This window comes from Mustela erminea, chromosome 15 (assembly GCF_009829155.1).
Source record: "Mustela erminea isolate mMusErm1 chromosome 15, mMusErm1.Pri, whole genome shotgun sequence".
Taxonomy (NCBI): Eukaryota; Metazoa; Chordata; class Mammalia; order Carnivora; family Mustelidae; genus Mustela; species Mustela erminea.
Window position 1 is genome coordinate 4,074,937 of NC_045628.1, and position 23,313 is coordinate 4,098,249.

A 23,313-nucleotide genomic window follows, 5' to 3' on the forward strand; every position below is an offset into this window, starting at 1 on the left:
CTTTGGATCTTTTGCTAAAATAAAACCAAACAATGCACGTCTCTTTACTTCTTTCGAATTCCATTTGCAATCCCTCCCTTCTGTGTGTGTGTGTGTGTGTATCTTTCGAGCAACAACATTTAGCATGTGTAATGTGCCAGGTACCCGTCTAGGTGTTTTCACATGTTCATCTGTTTCTCCCGGCAGCTGGGGGAGTTCAGCAATACTGCTATCCCCAGATCCTAAAGGATACAACCAGTGAACAAACAGCCTTCCAGGGCCTTGAACTCCAGGGCACAGCCCTAGAGACATGCCCTTACTTGCCATCCTGTCCTTCTCTCCAAGAGCTTCAAGCGGGACAGCTCCCTAATTTGCAGAGCCCAGGGCAAAACAAAAATGCAAGACCCCTTCCTCAAAAATTATTACAAATCTCAAGACGGAGCAGCAGAGGATTAAACCAAGATTAGGAGCCTCCGGAGTGCTCTAGAAGAGCTGCTTTCTAGTGTGTGTGTGTGTGTGTGTGTGTGCATGTGCATGTGTGTGTGCACTCGCACATGCCTGTGTTGCAGTGTGTGTGATGGTGTGTGTGCGTGTATGTGCATTTGTGAAAAAAATTATTGCTAGTTTAATGTAGAGGGAAAAGGTGACACCAAAATTGTTCTTACATCCCAGGTGTATCAGTATTTTTGCATTGTAGCTCTCCTTTCTTTATTCCTCTAAAATGACAAGTTAACTAGCCCTTGGGCTAGTTACAATGAGATTGTAAAATAAGTCTATATAAGCAAGAAATCCATACTCGTGCTACATTATTAATATGCATATATGATTTTATTTGATTGTCTTTATTTTTAATAATCTTAATAATGATCTAAAACATAATTTCATTGCATTAATTTTAAAATAACCAAAGACTTAGTTTACTTGAATAAGGACAGTGGTGATGGTGAGGACCTCAAACCAAACCTAACAAGTTGGTCTGGCCATAGCTGAGCAGGGACAGCCCCCAAGTGTGGCATCGCTGACCCCCCTATGGGGCCCCTCACTCCCATGCTTCACCCATGGAAGACAAGGAACCCCAAAGGAGCAGCTGCCCTGATATCAGCAAGACTGGGGACCTTGGGCCACTTCCTTTTAACCAATGATTAGTTTGTAAAATTTAGCCCAATGCATACAAAGTTACAGAACTGATCTGTGAAAGCAAATATGCCCAAAGGTAATCAGCAGTAAAGTGTATTTGATAATCGCCAGCATCCTGGTGTGGGGCCAGGCACAGGACAGGTGGAAAAAGAGAGTCCCATGCGGTCTGCAGCCCAGTGCTCGCCTGCGTGGCTGCAGCGGGCCACCGGAAACTAGCCCAATGGGTTGTTGCCTCCATAGCCTGGTTTGGTGCGATTTTCCGTTAACTGTTTATCATTCAGAGATCTCTCTGGCAGTATTTACTGAAGCTGAACATAGGCGCATCCTCTGTCACAACAATTCAATTTCTAGGTGTCAGTCCAACAGAAATGTGTACATAGGTTTCCCCAAATATTTTTGGAGAATATTCATAGAATGTTTAAATGTCCTGTTTTCATGAAACAAGTCTAGATTTTTATATTAGCAAATCGGAAGCCAAAGCAAACGCATCAGCTGCCTGTGTTGGTGCGTCGTTCACGGGTTACAACCTCAGTCCCAGGACAGCAAGTGTGATTCATAGCTCACGTTACAATAGGATCCCGTAAGTTCTTCTGACAGTCCACTGCTATCCCCCAAACCAATCCTTTCTCTGCACCCCAGCTGAGACGGTGCGTCGGTCTCTCCAGGACCCAGGTCGGGCTGCCCGTCACTTCATGGGGGCTTGCTGGCTTGTCCCTCTGTCCCACGCAGGTGAGCAAGTCAACACTCAAGTACTTAGTTCCCAGCATCCTTTCTAAGTTTGCTTATAAGACAACCGTCTGGGGTCTGGGTCCATACAGTGAACCTTAGAAACGTTCTGTTATAGGAAATCTCACTATGACATCATTTTTCCTGAAGAAAATTGGGAGAAAGCTAGGGAAAGGGAGACTCTGGACCCAGTGCTGCCGGGAAGACCCCGCCTCCCACTCTCCCCACTATGGGACTACCTCCTCTTTGTCCTGTTTCCTCACTGTTAAATAAACTCTTAGAGAACCTCCCGGACTTCCCTCACAATTTCACGCATGAGGAAGACATGATTTACATTTCAATGCTGGTTTAAACTCAAAGCAAAGTAAAAGTTAAGGACACTTTATGTGGCAGAAGGCAGCATCTGCCCATAGACTGTGCTCAGTCATTGAAGAGGAACACGGGAGAGCCGGGTGGAGATGAACGGCCTGCTGAGCCGGAGCACTACCTTCTTTACCCAGACGCTCCAAGAATTGCTTCTTTTCTATCTATTGTACTGATGTGAACAAATCCTTTTTGAAATATATAAGCTATGCATGACCTCAAATGCTTTGTTTCCTACCCTAACGCATATTACTTAATAATGTTTTATGGTATGCACTGTTTTATTTATTTATTTATTTATTTTTAAAGATTTATTTGTTTATTTGAGAGAGAGAGTGCGTAGGTGCACGCAGCAGGGGAAGGGGGAAGGGCAGGGGCAGAGGGAGAAACTTAAGCAGACTCCCTGCTGAGCGTGGAGCCTGTTGTGGGGCTCGATCCCATGACCCTGAGATCGTGACCTGAGTTGAAACCAAGAATCGGAGGCTCAACCGCTGTGCTATCCAGACACCTCAGCACTGAATTTTTAAAACGTCATTTAGTTACATGGAGAAAAACCGAATGATGAAGGGTGTTAAGCAAACTCCATCAAAAAGCCAGGCAGAAGGCACTGAGATTTTCTCTTCTGCAATTCAAGTTAGCAGCAACATGAGGACAATGACTCACCTCCTAGATCAGGGCTTCTGCTCTCCCTGTACTTTTTAACTATAATATTGTAACACAGTAAGTTTGAAAATACATTTGATTTTAACAAAAAATCCAAAATTGTGGTAATCAGAGTTTTAAACATTTCATCTTAGACATCTTAGACACAAAGTACAAATCGTCTTGCTTTGTTTGGAAGAGCATATTCTTAAACCCATTCCAATGTGGACTGGAGAAAATGAGTCTACATCGGGGTCTATTTTTTCCACCTACTGTTTAAAAGACAGACAGAAATTGTTTAATGAAGTAAATTCTTTTTTGTAAAAAGAGAAGCAGAACAAGAGAGATTGGTGTCATAAAGACGGCTGTGACAGCGTTTGTGAGTACGGTTCTCTATTAGGTGGAAAGAAGGTGATGTTTCTGGTGTATCCAGAGCCGGGTAACAAGCACATGGCACGAACACCTTTCCAGACGCCAAGAACTTTAACGACAGCTCAACTTCCATAAACCTAATAACATGGGTGTGTTTTTAATAGCAGCAGTTTCAAACAGAAGATTAAGAAATAAAGGGCAATAGATTCCATTATTATAAAGGTATTCATTAACTTCCATTGGAGATTTGATTTTTACAGAAGACCAATCACGGCTATTTTTTCACTCTATGCTCGCGTACGTAAGAACTGGAATTACCCCACAGTAAAGATTCTGAAGTGACTGACATTAGCTAGAAAAAATATACAAGTTAAGTGTAGACGCCGGAGAGAATGACTTCCCTCCTGCGAAAATTGTCTGGTGGTGCCGCCGGTGATACAATGTTACAGATAAAAAGGGCGGACTTGAAGTAAACTGGAGGAATTTAAATAGTGCCTGCGTTTTAAGTGCAAGGCCTTAATGTATCTCCGGGTTAGCTTTTAGTTACTTTTTCAGGTGCCAAATGCAAGATTTCTTTTTTTTTTTTTCCCCCTTTTCTTTCTAATAAAACACTTCTCCGCACGTTCACGGCGGAAGGACAGGGCACATGTCTATGTAACGTGAAGACTCGGGCGGGCTGCGGCGGTTTCCCAGGAACGTCCCAGCGCCCCGCGGACACGACGGACTGTCGTTCGCAGGAAAGGGCGACGGCCCCGGCCACCGGCCCCTCCAGCCGAGAGCGCGACCGCGCCCAGCCCGCTCGCCGCGGGCGGCCTCCTTTCGGTCCCCAGGACACCCCTGGGCTGCGGTTGTCCGTGAAATTTCCTGTTTGGTCTAGTTTCAGGGAATCAAAATAAGCAGCTCCCAGAAAAGGCGAGTCAACCGCTGCTTTTCTTCCTTCGGGTGTTTCCCGGGAAGCGTCTCCTCCTCGGAGGCGCGGAGCGAGGAAGGACCCGGCCGCGGCGCAGGGGTCCGCGGGTCACAGGAGCTTCAAGGCCCCAAAAAACGTGCCGTCGCCGTCTCGCGATATCTTGGCGTCCTCCCGCGGAATTGCGAGCTGGAGCTCGTCGCCCTCCTCCAGCTTCGCGATGCCTGGAAAACAAGGATGTGCAGGGACTGTGAGCGGTCGTGCAGCGCGGGACGCACGGTGGGGGGTGCACTAGATAAAACGATGCTGTTTGGGGAAAATGTTAACCTACGCATTCACACTTCAAGGGACACCAGCGGACTGCAAACCAGTTACAATTCCACCGGCCTAAGGCCAGAGTAAAAAACAAACAAAAAAGCTAAAGCAAATGAGCAGAAAGACAGCAGATACAAATAAATGTATTTCTCACCTACTGTCTATAAGATGAGACTCTGAACAGAAACCAATGTTTTATTTGAAGAAGAAAAAAAGTCAGATCATAGCACATCCCTCCTTGGGATATTGTGTGGTTAAAAGTGGTTTTGCTTCATTTTATTGACAAAAATGTTTATAACAGTGTTAAAAAAATAATGATGTTATATAAAAACAAAATAGAAATACAAAAAAAAGATGTTAAATAAAAATACAAAATAGAATACACAAAGTACACACACACTATGCAGATGTATAAACTGCATAGATATCACATAAATATGCACTGAATGTGCATATAAAATGTGTATATTTTTTATGCCAGTTGCATGCTGTCTTGGTGATCACAGCTTTGTAGTAAAGCTTGAAATCAGGTAACGTGATGCCCCCAGTTTTATTTTGTTTTTCAACATTTCCTTAGCAATTCAGAGTCTCTTCTGATTCCATACAAATTTTTGGATTATTTGCTCCAGCTCCTTGAAAAATAGTGGTGAGATTTTGATCAGAATGGCATTAAAAGTAAAGACTGCTCTAGGCAGTATAGACATTTTAACAATGTTTATTCCTCTGATCCAGGAGCATGGAATGGTCTTCCAAAGATGCCCTTCAACGGACGAATGCATAAGGAATATGTGGTCCATATACACTGTGGAGTATTATGCCTCCATCAGAAAGGAGGAATACCCAACTTTCGTATCTACATGGACAGGACTGGAGGACATTATGCTGAGTGAAATCAGTCAAGCAGAGAGAGTCAATTATCATATGGTTTCACTTATTTGTGGAGCATAACAAATAGCATGGAGGACATGGGGAGATGGAGAGGAGAAGGGAGTTGGGGGAAATTGGAAGGGGAGGTGAACCATGAGAGACTATGGACTCTGAAAAACAATCTGAGGGTTTTGAAGGGGCGGGGGGTGGGAGGTTGGGGGAAACAGGTGGTGGGTATTAGAGAGGGCACGGATTGCATGGAGCACGGGGTGTGGTGCAAAAACAATGAATACTGTTATGCTGAAAAGAAATAAAAATAAATAAATAAATAAATAAATATGTGTATATTACTAGGAAGACAAAAAACAAAACACCACTTATCAGCAAAACCCACCCATTAACATAGTGTTTCTCTGGAGTCCAGACCATGGGGTTAGGAGACATTTGAATTATTTTTGACAGTCTTCTATGTTTCCACGTTCCCTTAAATGACCATATTTGTCCTCATAATCAAAAGCAATAAAATACTTAGCTTCTCAAAACTAACTAATAAATCTGTATGTGCCTACTTTACAAGGATGTGTTCTGTGATTCAGGAACACAGAATACAATTCAGGAACTACCCTCGGTACATCCGTGGGGACCCGTTTTAAAAGACAAAGATGACAGAGAAAAAAGGATGAAAGTAGGGGAGAAGAAACAAAGAAAGTAACAAACAAATTACTATCGATGTTGTTCCTATTTTCAACCAACAATTTAAAAAAGCAGTTGTATTTTCACGAAGATGCCCTGAAAATGTATTTACACGAACGACATTATGTATGTTAACATCCATCAGGCCCAAAGCACCCAGATCTCCTCAGGCGACAGCCAGTCAGTGTTTACTTATCGGAACTTACGATGTACAGACACCTTTCTAGACACGCACAGGGCTGTGATCAGAATGACAAAAGATTCTGTCTCCAAGGATCTTGTATTTTTGTCACGGACTATGACAGACAACAAACAAAGGAACATAGTTTCAGGTATTGCGAAGGGTAACATGCACACTTTTTAGGATTAGCAAAGCATTTGATGACTACATAAAACAGTAAAAAAAAAAAAAGCTGGAATTTACTTGTTGAATAGATCAGTTGTTATCATAGAGACTGAAGAGAATCTAGTATTTTAACAAAAGCTATTGATCACGGAGCATTAAGTAATACTAACTCAAAATAAAGGCCGTGTGAACTGACAGTTTTCAAGAAGGTTCTGTCTGAAACTCTAACTCTGAGTTATTGGCTCTTCCAGTCCTTCCCGATCGCAGCAGCTGAGCTGTCACTTCTACAACAGACACTCGATTTGAGAGGGAAACAGCGAGATCCAGCTGTGCCTAGGACCAGTGTTTGGTGTCAGCTGGGCTCTTCCAAGGGACCATTTGCATTTTTTCCCAGGTTATGATGTATGGGAGCATGTCCGGCTCTTATATGCTAACTGGTTTGAAGCAGACTGGCCCTAGAACAGATGAGCACTGCAACCCGGAATGTCCTGGAGAACGGTTCTCCTACCTAACCTAAGCTCTGGCACCGGGGCACAGCCCAAAGGTCCAATAAACTAGTCTTCAAAGGCGAGGCCCCGGGGAAGCGTGGCGGAGGGCGGGAGCACCGGAGGGCAATGACCAGGCACAGCCCGTGTCGAGTACTGCTGTGCTAGAGTCAGTCCAGATGGGGTGGCCGCGCCTTTCTGTGGGTTTTCTGCAATGCCAGGATACTGGCCATCGCTGAGCGCAGGGGAACATCTCTTTATGAAAATTAGGGAGTTTGAATTCAACACACTTCCTCATCATCCCCTTACAGCTGTTCATGGCTGCGGGTCCACGAGGACACCCCCTCCAATTTCCCTTCCTTCCTGATGAGTGATTGTGCACTCGGTAGCAAACGCCTTTGAAACTTAGGGCTTCAGAGGAGGCGGCCAGGCCTCGGGCCTGTGTTTCAGGGAATACGGAACTGAAGACATGCCTCAGGGTTCTCAGTGGATGTGTCAAATCACCAGAGAGGAAAAAATGTGTTCAAGGCTAATATGTTTTTTTTAATCCCCTCATACCAGCTTTGATGAATTTACCCCCAAAATAAAATGAAGACTCTGTTGCAAGAACAGCCTGAAGACCGGATGGGAACAAAGTCCTCCCTTTCCCTTTCCTTCCTCTCCTCATCCTCACTGCCCCGAGCCGAAGGAGCCTCGCTCCTGCAAACTCCCATCCCAAAGTCACCTGTCTGGCCTCTGTGCAGCACATGTCACCTGAAGGAGAGGGAGAGGGAGAGAAAGCCGCCGGGCAACCTGACCAGATCCTTGATTTGGTTAAGGACATGTCTTCAGCAGCACATAAAACAAAGACACAAACAAGAAAAGCTTTGGGGGCTCCCACTCTGGGGTCAGACCTGTTGGTTTCATCCAGGTTCTGGAACTTGGAAGCTATGCCCTCTGGGGCAGCATGAGCTACCTCTCTGTGTCTCAGATGCTGCCTCCCTTAAACGGGGCGGGGAGGGGGTAAGGGGGGCGGTGGTCGGACGAAGGAGCCCAGGTCAGGATAAGACAAGGATGCCTGGCACATGGTAATCATTCCCAGGGTTCTTACGCAGCGTTATCTACGGAAGGAAATGCAGCTTGGAACTGCTCTCCGTGCTGATCGCCAGCACGTTACGGCTCCTTCTCCATGTACAGAAGAACGATAAAACCATTACTAATGATTGTATCTGTTTCGACTCAAAAGAGCTAGCTTATCCTTCCAGAGAACAAACGCCACACAGCATACCGAGAACCGTCCTTCTATTTACACAGAATTGTTATTTACCAGCCGAATAACAGGAATTATTGGGTAGTGTTTCAGGCATATTTTGAATACATCGGAACAAAGTCACCAGACTCAATTCGTCCCCAAAGACGTGGACTTTCTTCCTCTGTATTAGGTGTCCCATGGCAAAGGTGTTATCGGTGTATAAAACCTGAGGAACAAACCAGAGACGCGGGTCAGAAGTGAGCACAGCAGGGAGACACAGGCGGAGGCAGCAGGGGGCAGGGAACCTACCTGCCCATATATAAAGAAATAACCCGTTTCCTTCACCAGGATTTTGTTTTCCTTCTCCTCCAGGGCTCTTCCTCTTTTAAAGCTCAGCAGCCACGGAACGAACGTGTAAGCCCCTGTGATGAAGACAGAGCACTGGTGAGAAGAGCGGTTTTCCACGTCTGCTCGGCCGCTAAAGCGGAGTCTGAAACTTAGAGGAGAAATTCGCCTTTTACAAAAGAGACAAAGGAGACCATCAGGACATTCCCCTGGTGTTTCAGCAGTGGTTTTGGGCACACGACCTCCCGCACCCTTGTATTTGGGGACCCGAGGGCCAGTACATCTCAAGCAAAGTCTGTGTTTTCTTCAAATCTTGTGTATTTCAGCGACGTTCGCCAGAAAGCCTGGTCTGGATGGGGCCAAACGGACCAAATGTCTCTGAATGACACACTCAAAGAGGTTTTCTGGTTTGCCTTTGGTTCCCGGAGAGGACCGAGTTAGGATGGGAGACTTTAGCGAGGGGCATGGGGAGGCCCCCTCCCCACCAGGCACCGTAACTGGGCTTCGGGGCAGCGAGGGAAGGGACCAAGACACAGCCTCTACGAGGACAAGGTCAAGGGACTCGGCGATAGTCCTCTGCGATATCCAAGTTGAAGTGCTTCCAGGTCAGCACACACATTCTCCTCTGTGAGCCCTCAGATTTCATGGGGGAGTGGTGGGGGGTCCGCAAAGACAAGAGCCCAAGGAAGGGGACACAGAGCCGCCAGCGGCTACAGAAACGGGCAGACAGGAGGGGGACCTCCCTCTGGCGTGGGAACACCATGCTCAGGGACAAACACCCTCTCCTGTGAATTCACAGCATTAAATTCCCTGGATTTCTCACCATTGTGTAAAAATACCAGAGTAAAGGGTAAAACTGAGGCTAGGTCAAGAATGCAGGGGGCATAAATAAAATGGCATCTAACAAGTGAAAAGAAGATTAGGGAAGTGGTAATATAAGGAGAGAAAACAGTGAAATGAGACTGTGGTCTAAAATAATCTAAAAATGTTCCTTATAATGGATAATGCTGGACAACGCATGTCCCCAGGTTTCACCTCGGTCACAGCAAAGAGGGAAATAATAAAACTCAGGGTCCACAAGACGATATGCCAGAAGTTCTGGGAAGAACAACTTGTCCTGGGTTGAGTTTCAAGATCAACTTTCCTGTGGATTTTTGTCAGGGGGTGGCACGGTAGGAACGGCTGAGTGAGCGTCCCTGCCTCAGCTAGCTCCCCCAAACCCATCCTGTCTGAGCTTTTTCCGAATAGGATTCAGGAGGGAAGAGAATAAAACAAAAGCCCCATATTTTCTCAACACTTCAGAGAAGTAAAGAGCCCGAGGTGATCACACAAAGCGAAGGACACTGCGAATCTGAGCTCTGTTCCCTCTCGCAGCCCTCCACGTCGGCATGGCCCACAGGTGGAAGACAGGCGGCTGTGAGGGAGACCACGGAAGGAGCCACAGGTGCCTGTGGACACAGGTGGTCTCGTCCGTCCTCTTGTGTGCTCACAGGACGCGCCTCTGTTTCCCATGGGGAGCGAGGAGGGCCCCCCAGTGCTCGGCAGGCCTGGTCACCCAGCTCTGCTGTTCCCAGGAAGGCCCGTGAAGAAACTGGACTTGGATGGAAGCCCCCCGGTGCCCCACTGGAAGGGGACAGTCCCTGGAGGAAAGGTCTCCTCAGGGACACGTCGCAGAGGCAATCTTGTCATCCCGTTTTGACACAGCAGCAAGGCAGTGGGCAGATGACAATACCATCGTTTTCCGTTGGTTTAAGTGAGATCCTGTGCTCACGGCATTTTTAAATGCAGACTGCCCAAAACATGGGAAGAATGAATTCTCGTGTTGTGACTGCTGTGAAATGCAGCGGATGACGAAAGGGGCCTCCGTGGTCCTGAGGACACCTGTCGGATGCTCCGACCAGCGAGCACATTTTCTCCCTCCGAAACAGCACATGCCTGAGACTGGGACCTCTCTGACTTCGGGGCCCTGTAGGTCAGCTCCCTGCTGCCTTCTGGGGCCTGAGATGATGCCCCTAGGGGACAGGCAGCCAAGCGTCACTGAATTAATGACCTCAACTTTAGACATAAACTAACTCAAAATGGTGGTGTGCTATACAGTTGCCCACAAGCATCCCGCTGCATTTTAAAAGCATCATATTATTTATTCATTTATTTCTGAAAGGGTTTCATGAGCTGGTTTCCGGAACTGTGCGAGATGGAAGCTACCACAGACGTAGGACATACTCAGGAGGTGAAGGGAAAGGCTCATTTCCAAACCTGCTTGCTCATATCCTGGCTGGAGGTATTTCTTGGCTGCACATTTTTTTTTTCAATACTTTAAGTTGATTTCCTATTTCTTGAGGAAAGCTTTTCTTTCCATCTGTAAAATTAGTGAGCCAGCTTGTACCAACTTTCACTGCCGCATTGTCAGAACAGAAAGCAAAAGAAGTAGTTATTAGGTATATTCTTATGTTCTCTTGACATGTTCTTTTGGCATTTCATCCTACCTTGCTGGAAATATTCTTATTAGAGACAGTCCATGGTTACTGGTTTGTATGTACTGTCTGTATTCCTGTTCCCTGCACACACACAGTGCACACACACATACACCAGCACACACACCCACGGACCGCACTGCGTGAGGCCAAACACCAAGAACACAGCCCTGCCCGGGGTCTGCACTCAGGGGGTACATGTGGAGTGAATCTCAGATCCATTAAGAAAACAGATGAAAGAATACATTAAGAGCTAAAGTGATTATAACTTAAGCATAAATATTATAACATTTCTACATCTTAAAATTTACTGAGACTTTTAGCACACTAATTAGACGATGGATAAAGGCTGACAAGAAAATATGCATGAAGAACCCATTCCAGAGGATGCTTTTCTAAACTGGAATGCATCGCCACCAATAAATATTTGAGAATTTGTAAGTAAACTCCAAGAGTTACTGCTTCTCTTTATCTCCGTTAGTCCACAGCTAAACACAGATGTGCTGTGGTGTATAAAGCCTGAACTTCCCAGCTCCATGGAGCTGTAAATACTTGGGGTATTTAAATGTCTCTGAAAACTTAAAATGGATGCGTACAATAATAATGAAATGAAATCAACAGAATGCCAGTATTAACATGTGAAAATAATTTACACTATATTTGAAAGCATCTGCTCTTAAGAAGAGTACGTCTTTCGTGATCTGACTTACATGAAAACATAAATTTTAGGTTGATAACATTTTATAGAAATATGATGAGCACTGGGTGTTATGTGCAACTATTGAATCATTGAATACTACATCAAAAACAAATGAGGCTATATGTTGGCTAATTGAATATAAATTTAAAAAAATTTTTAAATGCCCAATTAAATCTTGAACAAAAAAAAGAAAAATCAGATGTATTTCATGAATACTTGTTTTTTTTTTAATTTTACTTTATGAACAGATTTCCTTGAAAACATCCATACTTCTGGTGTTACCTCCCACAGTAACTGAAAAAACGCTACAGAGAGAAGCTGTCAATTGGCTACCTTTCTGATTTTTTAATCTTAGTATCATACAGCTGCTGAAAATAGTTTTAGGGGATAAGATAATGATAATACTTTCTTAGAAGGCAGATTATGTCAACCAATTCAAGAAGTAGTAATTTTTTTAATATAAAAAGAGTGCTTTTTGGCATGGAAGCCCACAGTTATGACAGGTGTGATTCTGTAGCTGGGACAGAGCAGGGGAATCAGGAGAGAGCAAACGCAGCCAGGCAGGGCCATGGAGGCTGAGTTATATGAAGGGCCATTGGAGGCCCCGGTTGGGCTATAATCACTCTGTGGTTACCAGACAAGAAAAGGTACAAAATGGGGGCCAAGGAAACCAGCCAAGGGGAGAGATGATGGGGGTCTGGGAAGATGGGAATTTAAGGGAATGGATTAATTCAGGTTATGTTCATGGGGAATAACTGACAGAGTTTTGAGATTAATGTACTGAGTCAGAGGGAACAGATAAGAATGACACCCAAAATTCTGCCTGAAACAACAGAGGACACAGTCGTCACACTCACTGGAATAGGATTGCTAGAGGAGGAAATGTGGGGACAAGTCCTATGGTCTAGGCTGAGATGTCACCAAGTTGAAGGAAGATATGTTAAAAAGACAGAGTGTATATGGGCTTGGAGCTAAGTGGTTTGGGCTAAAGATCTATGTTTAAACCATCAGCACATACCTGCTAAGTGACGACATAGTAGCACTGAAAAACACCAAAGGAAAAAGAAGAATGAAAAGAGAATAAGATTGTACTGGAGGACTGAAGGACATCTCTATTGAGGAAATACATTTAAGGGTAGTTTTCAAAGAAATTTAAAAAGGAATGGCCCAAAGGGTAAGGAAATGATTAGAGAAATAAACCAAGGGCAGCGTGTATTTCAAGAAGGGAGTCATCAAGTGTTAAAATTCTACTGGGATATTGAAAGTAAAGTTCATCATTGCCTATATGAAATAATTAGATGGTAAGGCAGAAACAAACAAGAGACTTCTGCTATCAACACGATTGTGGAAATAACATCTGTCATTTTTTACTTCCTATTGGGTCATGTGAAAGAAGCAGACAGATGCATGTTCTCCAGAGTAGCTGTACAGGCTGCCAGAAGTCAGGGGCTCACACTGGGGCTGGGTGTGGAAGGGGAGGGGCGCAGCCAGAAAACAGTGAAAGGTCCTGGCATTGGTCAACTTACAAAGAACCAGCAAGAATCAACTCTCTAATGGTGAAGAAGCCCTCATAGACACACAGAAATCTCTGCAAACTCACAGTCCAGGCAATTTCCATGTTGGCTAGAAGAACGTGGGAGGCAAGGAGGCAAAATAAATAAATAAAATTTTAAAATAAATAAATAAATCATTGAAATGAAAATAAAAGTTTCAGAATGGGAAACAGGTATTGCAAAAACAAAGAAATAAAGAGTTTAGAATTTGCAAAATACATCTAGAACTATAAAGTATATAGAAGCTATAAGACAGGTCAAGAACAAGCACATACAAGTAATTGGAACCCTGACAGACAAAACAAGCCACAACAGAAGTCAAGCAGAGCCACCACAGATGAGCGGTGCCCCCCGGGCCAGGAAAGTAGATTCAAGATAGCTTCATTAGTTGTGGGTTGCTGCTATAACAAACCATCAAGTATTCAGTGGCTTAGAAAACAGACATTTAGTATCTCACAGTTCAAAACATCAGAAGTCTCACTGGGCAAAAATCAAGGTGTTGGCAAGTCTATGTTTTTTCTGGAAGCTGCAGAGCCCAACCCTTGCCTTTTCCAGCTCCCATAGTCTTCCTGCTTTCCTTGGTTCCTGGCCTCCTCTGTCTTCCCAGGCACCAAACCCATCATTCCCATCTTGAATTTCAACCTCACATCACCTCTCTGACTCTGACCAGACCAAGTTGCTCTGTGAGGACACTTGTCATTACCCTGGGCTCACCCAGATCGGCCAGGGTAGTTCCCCCAAATCTCTTACATCATCACACCTACAAAGTGCCCTTTCCTGTGTGACCTACAATACTCGAAAGTCTCAGGGATGAGACTGTAGATGTCTTTGGGAGCTGTTGTGCTACCTACTCAGCAGTCAGCCCTGAGATATAGAATAAAACAAGTACTGACTTTTAAAGGTAAATAAATAATTCTTTGTAAAATCAGGCAAAAAAGTCAAGCCACTTATAAGAAGAAATATTTCTCTTACCTTTGTTCTCTTCAAAGTGCATTTAATACCAAAAGAGAGTGGAGAAATTCCTACAACTCAAATAAATAAAGGGGAAACTGGGGATTTTGTATCTAGCCATCTCTCCTTAACATATAGAAACTACAAAGATAGAGCTTTATCAGTGCAGAAGCTTAGTGAACATTTTTCTCCTGAGCCCATTTTGAGTAAAATAGAGTGAAATTCAGGAAACTAAGACATGAATGAGGAAAGCACAATGAAAGCACTTGGGATAGGTATTGACTACATTTATCTGTAAAACCAAGCAAAAAGCACATAAAAAGAATGGTTTGAACACAAAAGTACATAAAGAGAATGACTTGAAAGAAAAGAAGGAAACAGTATTATGTCATGACAATGTAGAAATTATAAAATTTACAAATACAGAGAAGTAGAGGAGGAAAAATATTGGTAGTAAATTCATTCAACTGCCTCATTTGTAATACCTGGGGATCCAAGGCTGTGTATTAAAGTTGACCTCAATGGATAGAAACATAGATATTTTAATAGTACATACATAACATATAGAAATATAACATTGGTACCTCAAAAATGTATGGTAGGGGAGAGAAGGAATATATAGAATTAAGAGGAATCATATTAATTTTATTCTAGACCAGAGTGGTCAATAGATATTCCCTAAAGATGTAATTATAGATGTCAGAGTAATGTCATATAAAATGGCAGAGTAGAAAGCTCAAATAATCAGTCCCTCCACCAGAATAGCAATTAAGCTGGCAAAACTCACAGAATCAACATCTTTGGATATATTAAATCTAATAAAAAAAAAAGTTACAGCAACCAAGACAGTAATTAATGAAAAAAGAAAAAGGCTGTTAAATTTCATTATGGAAGCATTGTATTTTTGCTTACACACTTGCCATCTCCCATTCTCCAACATAGCAGCAGCTAGGGAGATGAAGCCCTGAGTTCTAGGGGTCACCTTGCTGGAACTATTGAGTATAATACTTACTTTGTTCTCAAATCATTGTGGCTATGCATTTTGACCTGTCTGGAGATTTCCTTTCTTTCTTTTTTTTTTTTTTCTTTTCATTTTTTTTTCAAGATTTATTTAATTTTAGAGAGAGAACAGGGAGGGGGAGAGGGAGACTGAGAGGGAGTCTTAAGCAGACTTTGTGCTGGGCATAGAGCCTGATGTGTGACTTGATTACATGATCCCAAGATCACAACCCAAGCAGAAACCAAGAGTCAGATGTCTTACTGACTGCTCTCTCCCACCCCTGGTGCCCCTGCTTGGAGATTTCTTTCTGATAGGAGCAAATCCCCAGCCTGGTGTCAATCAAAAACTTTAAAGATGTCTACCACACATAGCCTTCTGGAACAAGGGACAGCAGACTGACAAAAGCAAATAAAACAAACAGAAAATTATGGGCCATTCCCAGGAAAAAAAAGAAATTGGCAAAACCATTTTGAGGAAACCCAGATATTGAACTTACTAGACAAAGATTTACATCTTTTAATATGCTTAAAGAGCGAAGGGAAACCATAGACAAAAAGCTTAAGAAGACTAGGAGAATTATGTATAAACAAATGGACACTCTTAGTAAACAAATAAAAAATATTTTGTTAAAAAAGGAACCAAATAGAACGTGAGAGCTAAAAAGTAAAATAGCTAAAATAAAGAATTCAGTAGAGAGGTTACAGAGCAAATTAAGCAGGCAGAAGGCAGAATCCACAAATTTGAAAATAGAACAATTAAACTTATCCAGTCTGAGGAGCAGAAAGAAAAGAAATGGAAGTGGTGAACTGAGCAGGGGACTCTCAATCAGACTAACATTTGCATTATGGGAAACCCAGAAGGAGCCCAGAAAGGAGCAGAAAGAGTATTTGAAGAAATAAGAGGAGGTCTTCTTAACTTTGAAGAAAGATTGCATTACACATCCAAGAAGCAGAATGAATTTTAAAAAGGGTTAACATGGGGAAAGCCTGGGTGGCTCAGTTGGTTAAGCATCTACCTTTGGCTCAGGTCATGATCATAGAGTCCTGGGATTGGATCTCACATCATGCTCCTTGTTCAGCAGGGAGCCTGCTTCTCCCTCTACCTCTGCTCCCCACTGCTTATTCTCTCTCCAACAAATAAAGGAAATCTTTAAAAACTAAATAAATAAATAAAAAAGATAAACTCCAAGAGATCCATACCAAGGTGAATTGTAATTAAGCAGCTAAAAGAAAGGACAAGGAGAAAATCTTGAAAGCAGCAGGAGAGAAGCAATCATTCCAGTATAAGGGATGCTCAGTAATATTAACAGTTGATTTCTCCCTTGAAACCATGTAGGCAAAAGGCAGTGGGATGAATGGTTATGTCAGCAAGGTGCAGCATAGTAAGCCTTACACATCAACCCTTCACAGAAACAGTGATGTACCAATACCTTGTAAATGCCAACTTTCTGAAAAGAAATTCAGAATCCAGCTAAGAAGTAGGAGTTACATAGTAAAGCACAAACTGAGAAGCAGTTAACATTTATATAGGTAAGGAACAATTTCAATTTATTCACATCAGTACCTCCCCCAGACAGGCTTTGGTCAGCACCAAGAAGACAGCCTCCATCTGTGATGGGGAGATCTGAGTGTATGCCTAGCCACATAGCCTCTCAGAGTGCCTTCTCTGGAACTGGTTTCCATCTCACCCCATACTTTGTGCTGAATGATTCAAAGAGCTTGGTCCCTGCAACAGCAAGAAACAAAGAAAAGGGGAGGACATTCTTTTATACCCAGCAGTTAGCTTTGCTTTGTTTTGTTTTGTATGACTGAGGAAAAACAGACAACAGATTCTTTTCCTCCAGGAAGGTAGGGAGGAGGCAAAGTGGGCCTTGCTCCTAGCCTTAAAGTGGCTAATATCAAGCACTGCTAACCAGTAAAAGTATCTCCCAGTCAAAATCAGTCAGTGAGGAGTAGGAGAGGTACCTGAATAGACAGCAAAGCAACTCTTCAAGGAAGGTGAAGAACAAGGAAAATCCAACACAACCGAAGGGATAAAACAAATCTCCAGTAAACCTGACAGAAATGGCTATAATGAGTATAGATCACTCTGAACTCTAGTATAAAAATTAAAAGAAAAAGTACTAAAAGAATTATAACTATAGTAGTTTGTTAATAGACACACAATATAAAAAGATCTAAGTCAAAGTTAAATTCTTATCAGCTTAAAATAAACTACTGTAACTAAATGGCTTTATGTAAGTGATATGGTAAACACAAATTTAAAAACCTGTAGTAGACACCCAAAATACAAAGATAAAGGATGAAGACATAACAATACACAAAGCCACAAAGGAAGACATCAAGAGAGGAAGAAAGGAAGAAGGGAACTAAAAAACAGCCATAAAATAATTAACAAAAAGAAGATAATAAGTCCTCACTATCAATGACTACTTTACATGTAAATGGATTAAATTTCCCAATCAAAAGGCATAGAGTGGCTGAATGAATTGAAGGGAAAACAAAATCCAACTTTATTCTGCCTACAAAAAACTCTCTTCAGTCTTAAGGACACTCAGAGTGAAGGGCTGGAAAATGAGATTTCATAGAAATGGTAAACAAAAAAGACAAGAAGTGGCTATTCTTATATAGACAAAATAGACTTCAAGTAACAAAATGTCACAAGGGACAAAGAAGGTCATTATATGATGACAAGTGGATCAATTCATCAAGAAAGTATAACAAGCATATATATACTTGTTACCCCTAATGAACTGAAGCCCCTAATGTATACAGCAAATATTAACAGATTTGAAATGAGAAATAGACAGCAACACAGTAAGAGTAGGAGAATTCAATACCCTACTTTCAATAATGGATAGGTCATCCAAAAGAAAATAAGTAAAGAAATAGTGTGCTTGAACAACACCACAGACCAGAAGGACTTAACAGATATACAAATATTCTATCCTACAGTAGCAGAATATGCATTCTTCCTAAGCGCACAAAGAAAATTCTCCAGGATAAATAAAATGTTAGGGCACCAAAGAAATTTGAACAGATTTAAGAAGACTGAAATCATATCAAGTATCTTTTCTAACCACAATGATGTGAAAGTAGGAATAAGTAACAGGAAAAAAATAGGAAAACTCAAAACTACATGGAAATTAAGCAACATACTCCCAAACAACTAATGGGTCAGATGGAATCAAAAGGTTAAGTTAAAAAATATAGTGAGACAAGTGAAAATGGAAACACAACATAGCAGACCTTACCAGGTGCCAGCAAGCAGTGGTGCTAACGACTAACAGTCCCATGCTGCTCAAGGCCTGCTGGTCTCACCGGGCTAACCTACATGTCTAAGGGGTAAAGCATGCAGATAAGCACCTGAGGTCAGTGGAGAGCAGCCACCAACCGGGGACATCACACATAGTCCTCTGTGAGACTCACACTCAGGACCAAAAAGCAGCTTCATCTTTCCATGTGACGGGCAGCATTTTTGTTTTGGCCAAACGTATAAACCAAACTTTTCCTAAGTTATATTTTTCAAATTTTATCTTTGGTCCTTAAGGTCTTCTTCGGACTTTATTTTAATTCTTAGCAAACAGTCCGCTGCCTATTAAAGTTGCAAAGATAGAACTTTGGAAAATGCAGAGTGATAAATGATAACAGGGTTTCAAATAGTTTAGTACTTGTGCTCCATTTGGGAGAATTACATCCACTTAGAAAAACACAGATGTAAGACAGCCCTCCTGGCACTCAGTACAGAGGCCCGTCCAAATCCATCCTCTGGGCTCCTTCTCGTTTCCCCATTCCCGGCTCCTAGCTTAGCCCCCTGACACTTGTGAACTCCCTGTTCTGGTTCACAGCCCAGACATTCCCCAGGCCCCCGCCTGCTGGAGTTTTTCCCATTGCACTTAATTTTATCATTTTACATTTCACTTGTTCATTAGCTTTTTCCCCGTTTCCCCTCATCAAAAGGTAAATTCCATGAAGGTGAAGAACAGTACACATCTGATTTGTCACGAAGCCCCAAAGCCCACACGGTACGTAGAACGTCGCATGTCTTCAACTGATACGTGCAAAATACAAAGCAACCATTTCACATTGGATTATCATAACAGTGTCATGTTCATTTGCACAATTACATATTCACTAGTAATTGATATAAAAGGTTTATGACTTGTTCAGTTTCATCCTCCCCCTATTGTGAGTTCTAAAACCTAAATAAAACAAAAACCAGTTAATATTCATGAAAATGATCTTGAGTCATCAGAGAAGCCAAAGTGATTTCTAAAAATTTAAAACAAAAACCTAAGCGTGGCTTAGTATTGGTTTTATCATAGGCTAATTATTTTACATTTCTAAGTATTTGTGTCTTTAAGGTAATTCTGTTTGTTAGATTATTACAGTAGCCTAAACATGTATTCCCCAACTGTTTTGAAGAGATTGAAGGCTCTTATTCTACATCTGATTCTGAGATGTTTGCAGGCAGACAGCGGATTCGAGATGAAGTCTGAATGCAGTCTTACAAGTGACTAACGTGTAAGAAAAGTTACGGGAGGGGCTCTCATTACCTTTCCGTATGGTAGGTGTGTCATTGTCTGCAATCAGTTGCAAGCAGTCCTGAGTGACTGAAAGGCAAAAATACATCCTTTTAGTTACTTGACGAGGAACAGTAAGAGAGGTAAGAGTGCACAAGGAGCACAGGTGCTCTTCCAGAAGCACGAAACCAAGTCTGCTTCCAACAGAGCCTACTCTTTGTTCTCAAACTGCTTTATGATGTCCACGCCCAGATTTTTTATTATAAATTTTACTTAAAATATACCATGTTCTTGAAATCCATGGTTTAGAAAAACTCTATGTGCTGTTGGAACACGGCAACTATATCATCCTTAGAGTTCAATCTAACTTGCCCGAAGGTCAAGCGGGGACAGAAGGCTGGTTTAGTAATTATCACATAATCTTCCCGTCCATCATACGTATGAGCCAAACTATCAGACTACGTGAAAGTGATTTTTTTGTTTCAGAAAAGCCTAACATGAAGGAGAGCCTGGGTGGCTCAATCGATTAAGCATCTGACTCTTGATTTTGACTCAGATCATGGTCTCAGGTTCATGAGATCGAGGCTCTGCACTGGGCATGGAGTCTGCTTGAGATTCTCCCTCTCTCTCTGTCCCTCCCCACCCGCCCCCCCGGCATCCCAACTCACATAGACTCTCTCTCTCAAAAAACAAACAAACAAATAAAAACAACCAACCAAACAAAAAGCAAAAACAGAAACAAAGAAAAAGTTAACATTAAATAGTAATTCACTGTTACTGCTAATACAATGACTATTCCTGAAAATAAAAACAATTTCTAACATTTACTGAGCAGATATAAATACAAGCGACTTCACAAAAATCTTAAAAATTACATATGGGATACTAAGTCCCGGAAAGTGTAAACAGCTTGTTTCGGGGCCTGTGGTGGAAACTGACGGGGCCAGATAGAGACCCTGCCTGTTTCGCTTTGGAGCCAAAGTCAGGCTTTGGGTAATATCTCTTGGACCAAGAAGAGAAGAAAGAAAGCATTTTTAAAAATAGAATGGGAGATTTCCCTGGAACTGCAGAATCAGTCAAGCTTCTGGGAAGCTTCAATTTGCACCACATATCACGTGTATGATATTCCAGACAGCATTCAAGGACACAGAGAACGCTTCTCTCAAATAAAGACAGAAGCCCCCAGGTGAAAGCAAAATGAGAACCCTGCCTATGGGAAAAGGAAACAGAGCAGTAAATATCTGTGAAAAATATGAAACAGCCATTTAAGCGTGCCTATTTTTAATTAAGAAAATATTAGTGTAGAGTTTTTCTTACCGCAAGTATTTTATTCAGAGTTGAAGTGATCCTTTAAAAACAGGCTTCTCTGTGGTCACATTTTAAGAGTGACACAGAGAATTCCTGCTTCACTTATTAATTGAAAACGTTCTGCATGTTAATACTCACAATACAACACCCCATAGATGTAGCAGTTGTAAGCTACCCCCAAGCTGTACAGGCACACAGGCCTTCAACGAGTACCTGTGCAGGGAGTAATCGCATCAGAAAACCTGCTAAGAAGAATACCCTTGGTATTTCAAAGTGGAAACACAATGTTAAAAGCTGTCATTCTTGGGGCGCCTGGGTGACTCAGTCGTTAAGTGACTGCCATCGGCTCAGGTCATGATCCCAGTGTCCTGGGATCGAGTCCTGTGTCAGATTCCCCCCTCAGCGGGGAGTCTGCTTCTCCCTCTCCCTCTGCCCCTTTCTCCCCCCACCAACCCCCACTTGTGCGTGCTCTCTCTCTGTCTCAAATAAATAAAGTCTTAAAAAAAAAAAAAACTATGATTCCTTTATAACCCTGAACCTTTTCTAACATATTTTTATGTTATCTCATCATTTCAATTGGAGCAGAACATTCTGGAGTCTCTGTAATTATTTCATTGGTCTGCAAAACAACAGTTGTCATGTCTGTGCCACAGGGAAAATGTGACTCATTGGTGCTGTCACTACGGCAGACCTTCTGCCACAAAAAATACGTAAAAGCATCGTTAAGAGGCAGAACGGCCATGAATAAGGACAGCGTAAAAGAAGGGAGAAACAAAACACCCATAGAGGAAAGTCTGAAGGACGGGCAGTGTCTAGGGCAGCCCACCCAGCCCTACTTAAACATGTTCCTATCTTTCTCACAAACACTTCTTTAGGAATCACTACTCACAGGGCACTGTGATAGGTTCTGTGAGGACAGATGTTGACAAAAGTCGAGGTCAGATTTCCGAATGTTCCATCTTTCCTGGGCTGTATGTGCACATGCATATAGAGATTAAATGAGATAAAGCGTGTGGCATAGTTAGTACGATTCTTGGCCCACAATACTTGCGAGATACGTCTTGGCTATTATCATGGGAGCGGTGCTAACATCATTCTCATTCACAGTATTGAACCCAGTAAACTGGGCACATAAAGGAAGAGTACTAGGAGGCCATGAAGACCAAATGAATAAAGACCACCTGATAGAAACGAGAAAATCTTTAAGACATTACTCCTGATTTCAATGAATCCTTTCCTAAATTCAATGAATTTAGGGGTAAAAAAACTGGATTATAGAGTTTTAGTGGACCAGTGATAAACAGTTTGCCAACACAAGTAGGCGGAGTTTTAAAAATATTTCTAGGGAGCTAAATTGAGAAGCATGTATTTGCCTTATAGAAATTTTTTTTTTAAATCAGGAATTTTTAAACTTGAGGGGGCCCATCTGATACATATTGTGCTTTAAGACGGTCATACACGCGTTCTCGTGTAGAATCAATTGTCACGCAGAGGAAATGAAAGCCAAGGTTCAGCTGTTGAGTGGTAGTAACTAATATGCGGATGATCGGATCCCAGAAGCAGTTCCGTAAATATGGCGTCCAAGATAGAGTGTGGGGAAAAGAATTAAAGGTCTGTGACTAACGACTGTGTGTCTGAAGGAGAATTAAAAGCTAATAATGAAAACGAGTTTTCCATTCTGGATAATTCAGAAAGATGGCAGCATTACAGTGGCCCTCAGGCAGTACCGAAGGGGAGGGTTTGTTCTTTGAGGGTTTTGGAAAGAGGTGGATAAAATAACACAGAAATCACAATAGTCAACAGGAGTAAATAAAGATATCTGAATGGAAGGTGTGTGTGTGTGTGAGTGTGTACGGAGTCCTAAGCACTAACATTGTCACACACCATTTAGAATGTGAGCATCTTTTATGTCTAAAGCAACTGTAAGATATGTAAAATGGTAGCCCTCTGCCTTGCCTCATAAACACCAAGAGTAAAAACACAAACAGAACAAAACAAAACCCAGGAAAACAAAATGCCATCTTCATAGGTTATTTCATTTTACAACTGATGAACTATTTTAATTTAAAATTACTAATTTTGTAGTTGAGTCCCCCTCTCCACAGGGTATTATTTTTCTTTGGCCATGACTTCTTTGAATTATTAGACTATTTCTCATTATTAATGGTGTCTACGCATAAAGCACTGGATATCAGTAACTTACCAGAGAAGAAAATTAACTTCATGACATAACATGCAAACATACTTGAAGTCAAGGAAGTTCAAAACCAAGATAGAAATATACCTGAGTGTTTGAAGAAAGATAACCGGGGAGTTGCCCAATTGGCTCTTAAACCTTTGACTCCCCTTTGGACACTTCTGTCTGGATATCACAGTGACGATTCGAACTCAACATGA

The 23,313-nt window shown here is 42.3% G+C and overlaps 1 protein-coding gene across 2 annotated transcripts in view; it reads right to left on the reverse strand.

Annotated features, from left to right (window-relative positions):
- Positions 1-2,611: 2,611 nt before the first annotated feature.
- The window catches only part of TNFSF13B (TNF superfamily member 13b), a 44,982-nt gene continuing 24,280 nt past the window's right edge, over positions 2,612-23,313 (reverse strand). For both annotated transcript variants that reach the window (XM_032314378.1, XM_032314377.1), the window contains 4 exons: positions 19,642-19,698; positions 8,373-8,485; positions 8,139-8,289; positions 2,612-4,350 (listed from right to left, as the gene is read on the reverse strand). In XM_032314378.1, the coding sequence (XP_032170269.1) occupies positions 4,238-4,350; positions 8,139-8,289; positions 8,373-8,485; positions 19,642-19,698 (434 nt within the window). In that variant the 3' untranslated portion in view covers positions 2,612-4,237. The remainder of the gene's footprint in view (positions 4,351-8,138; positions 8,290-8,372; positions 8,486-19,641; positions 19,699-23,313) is intronic.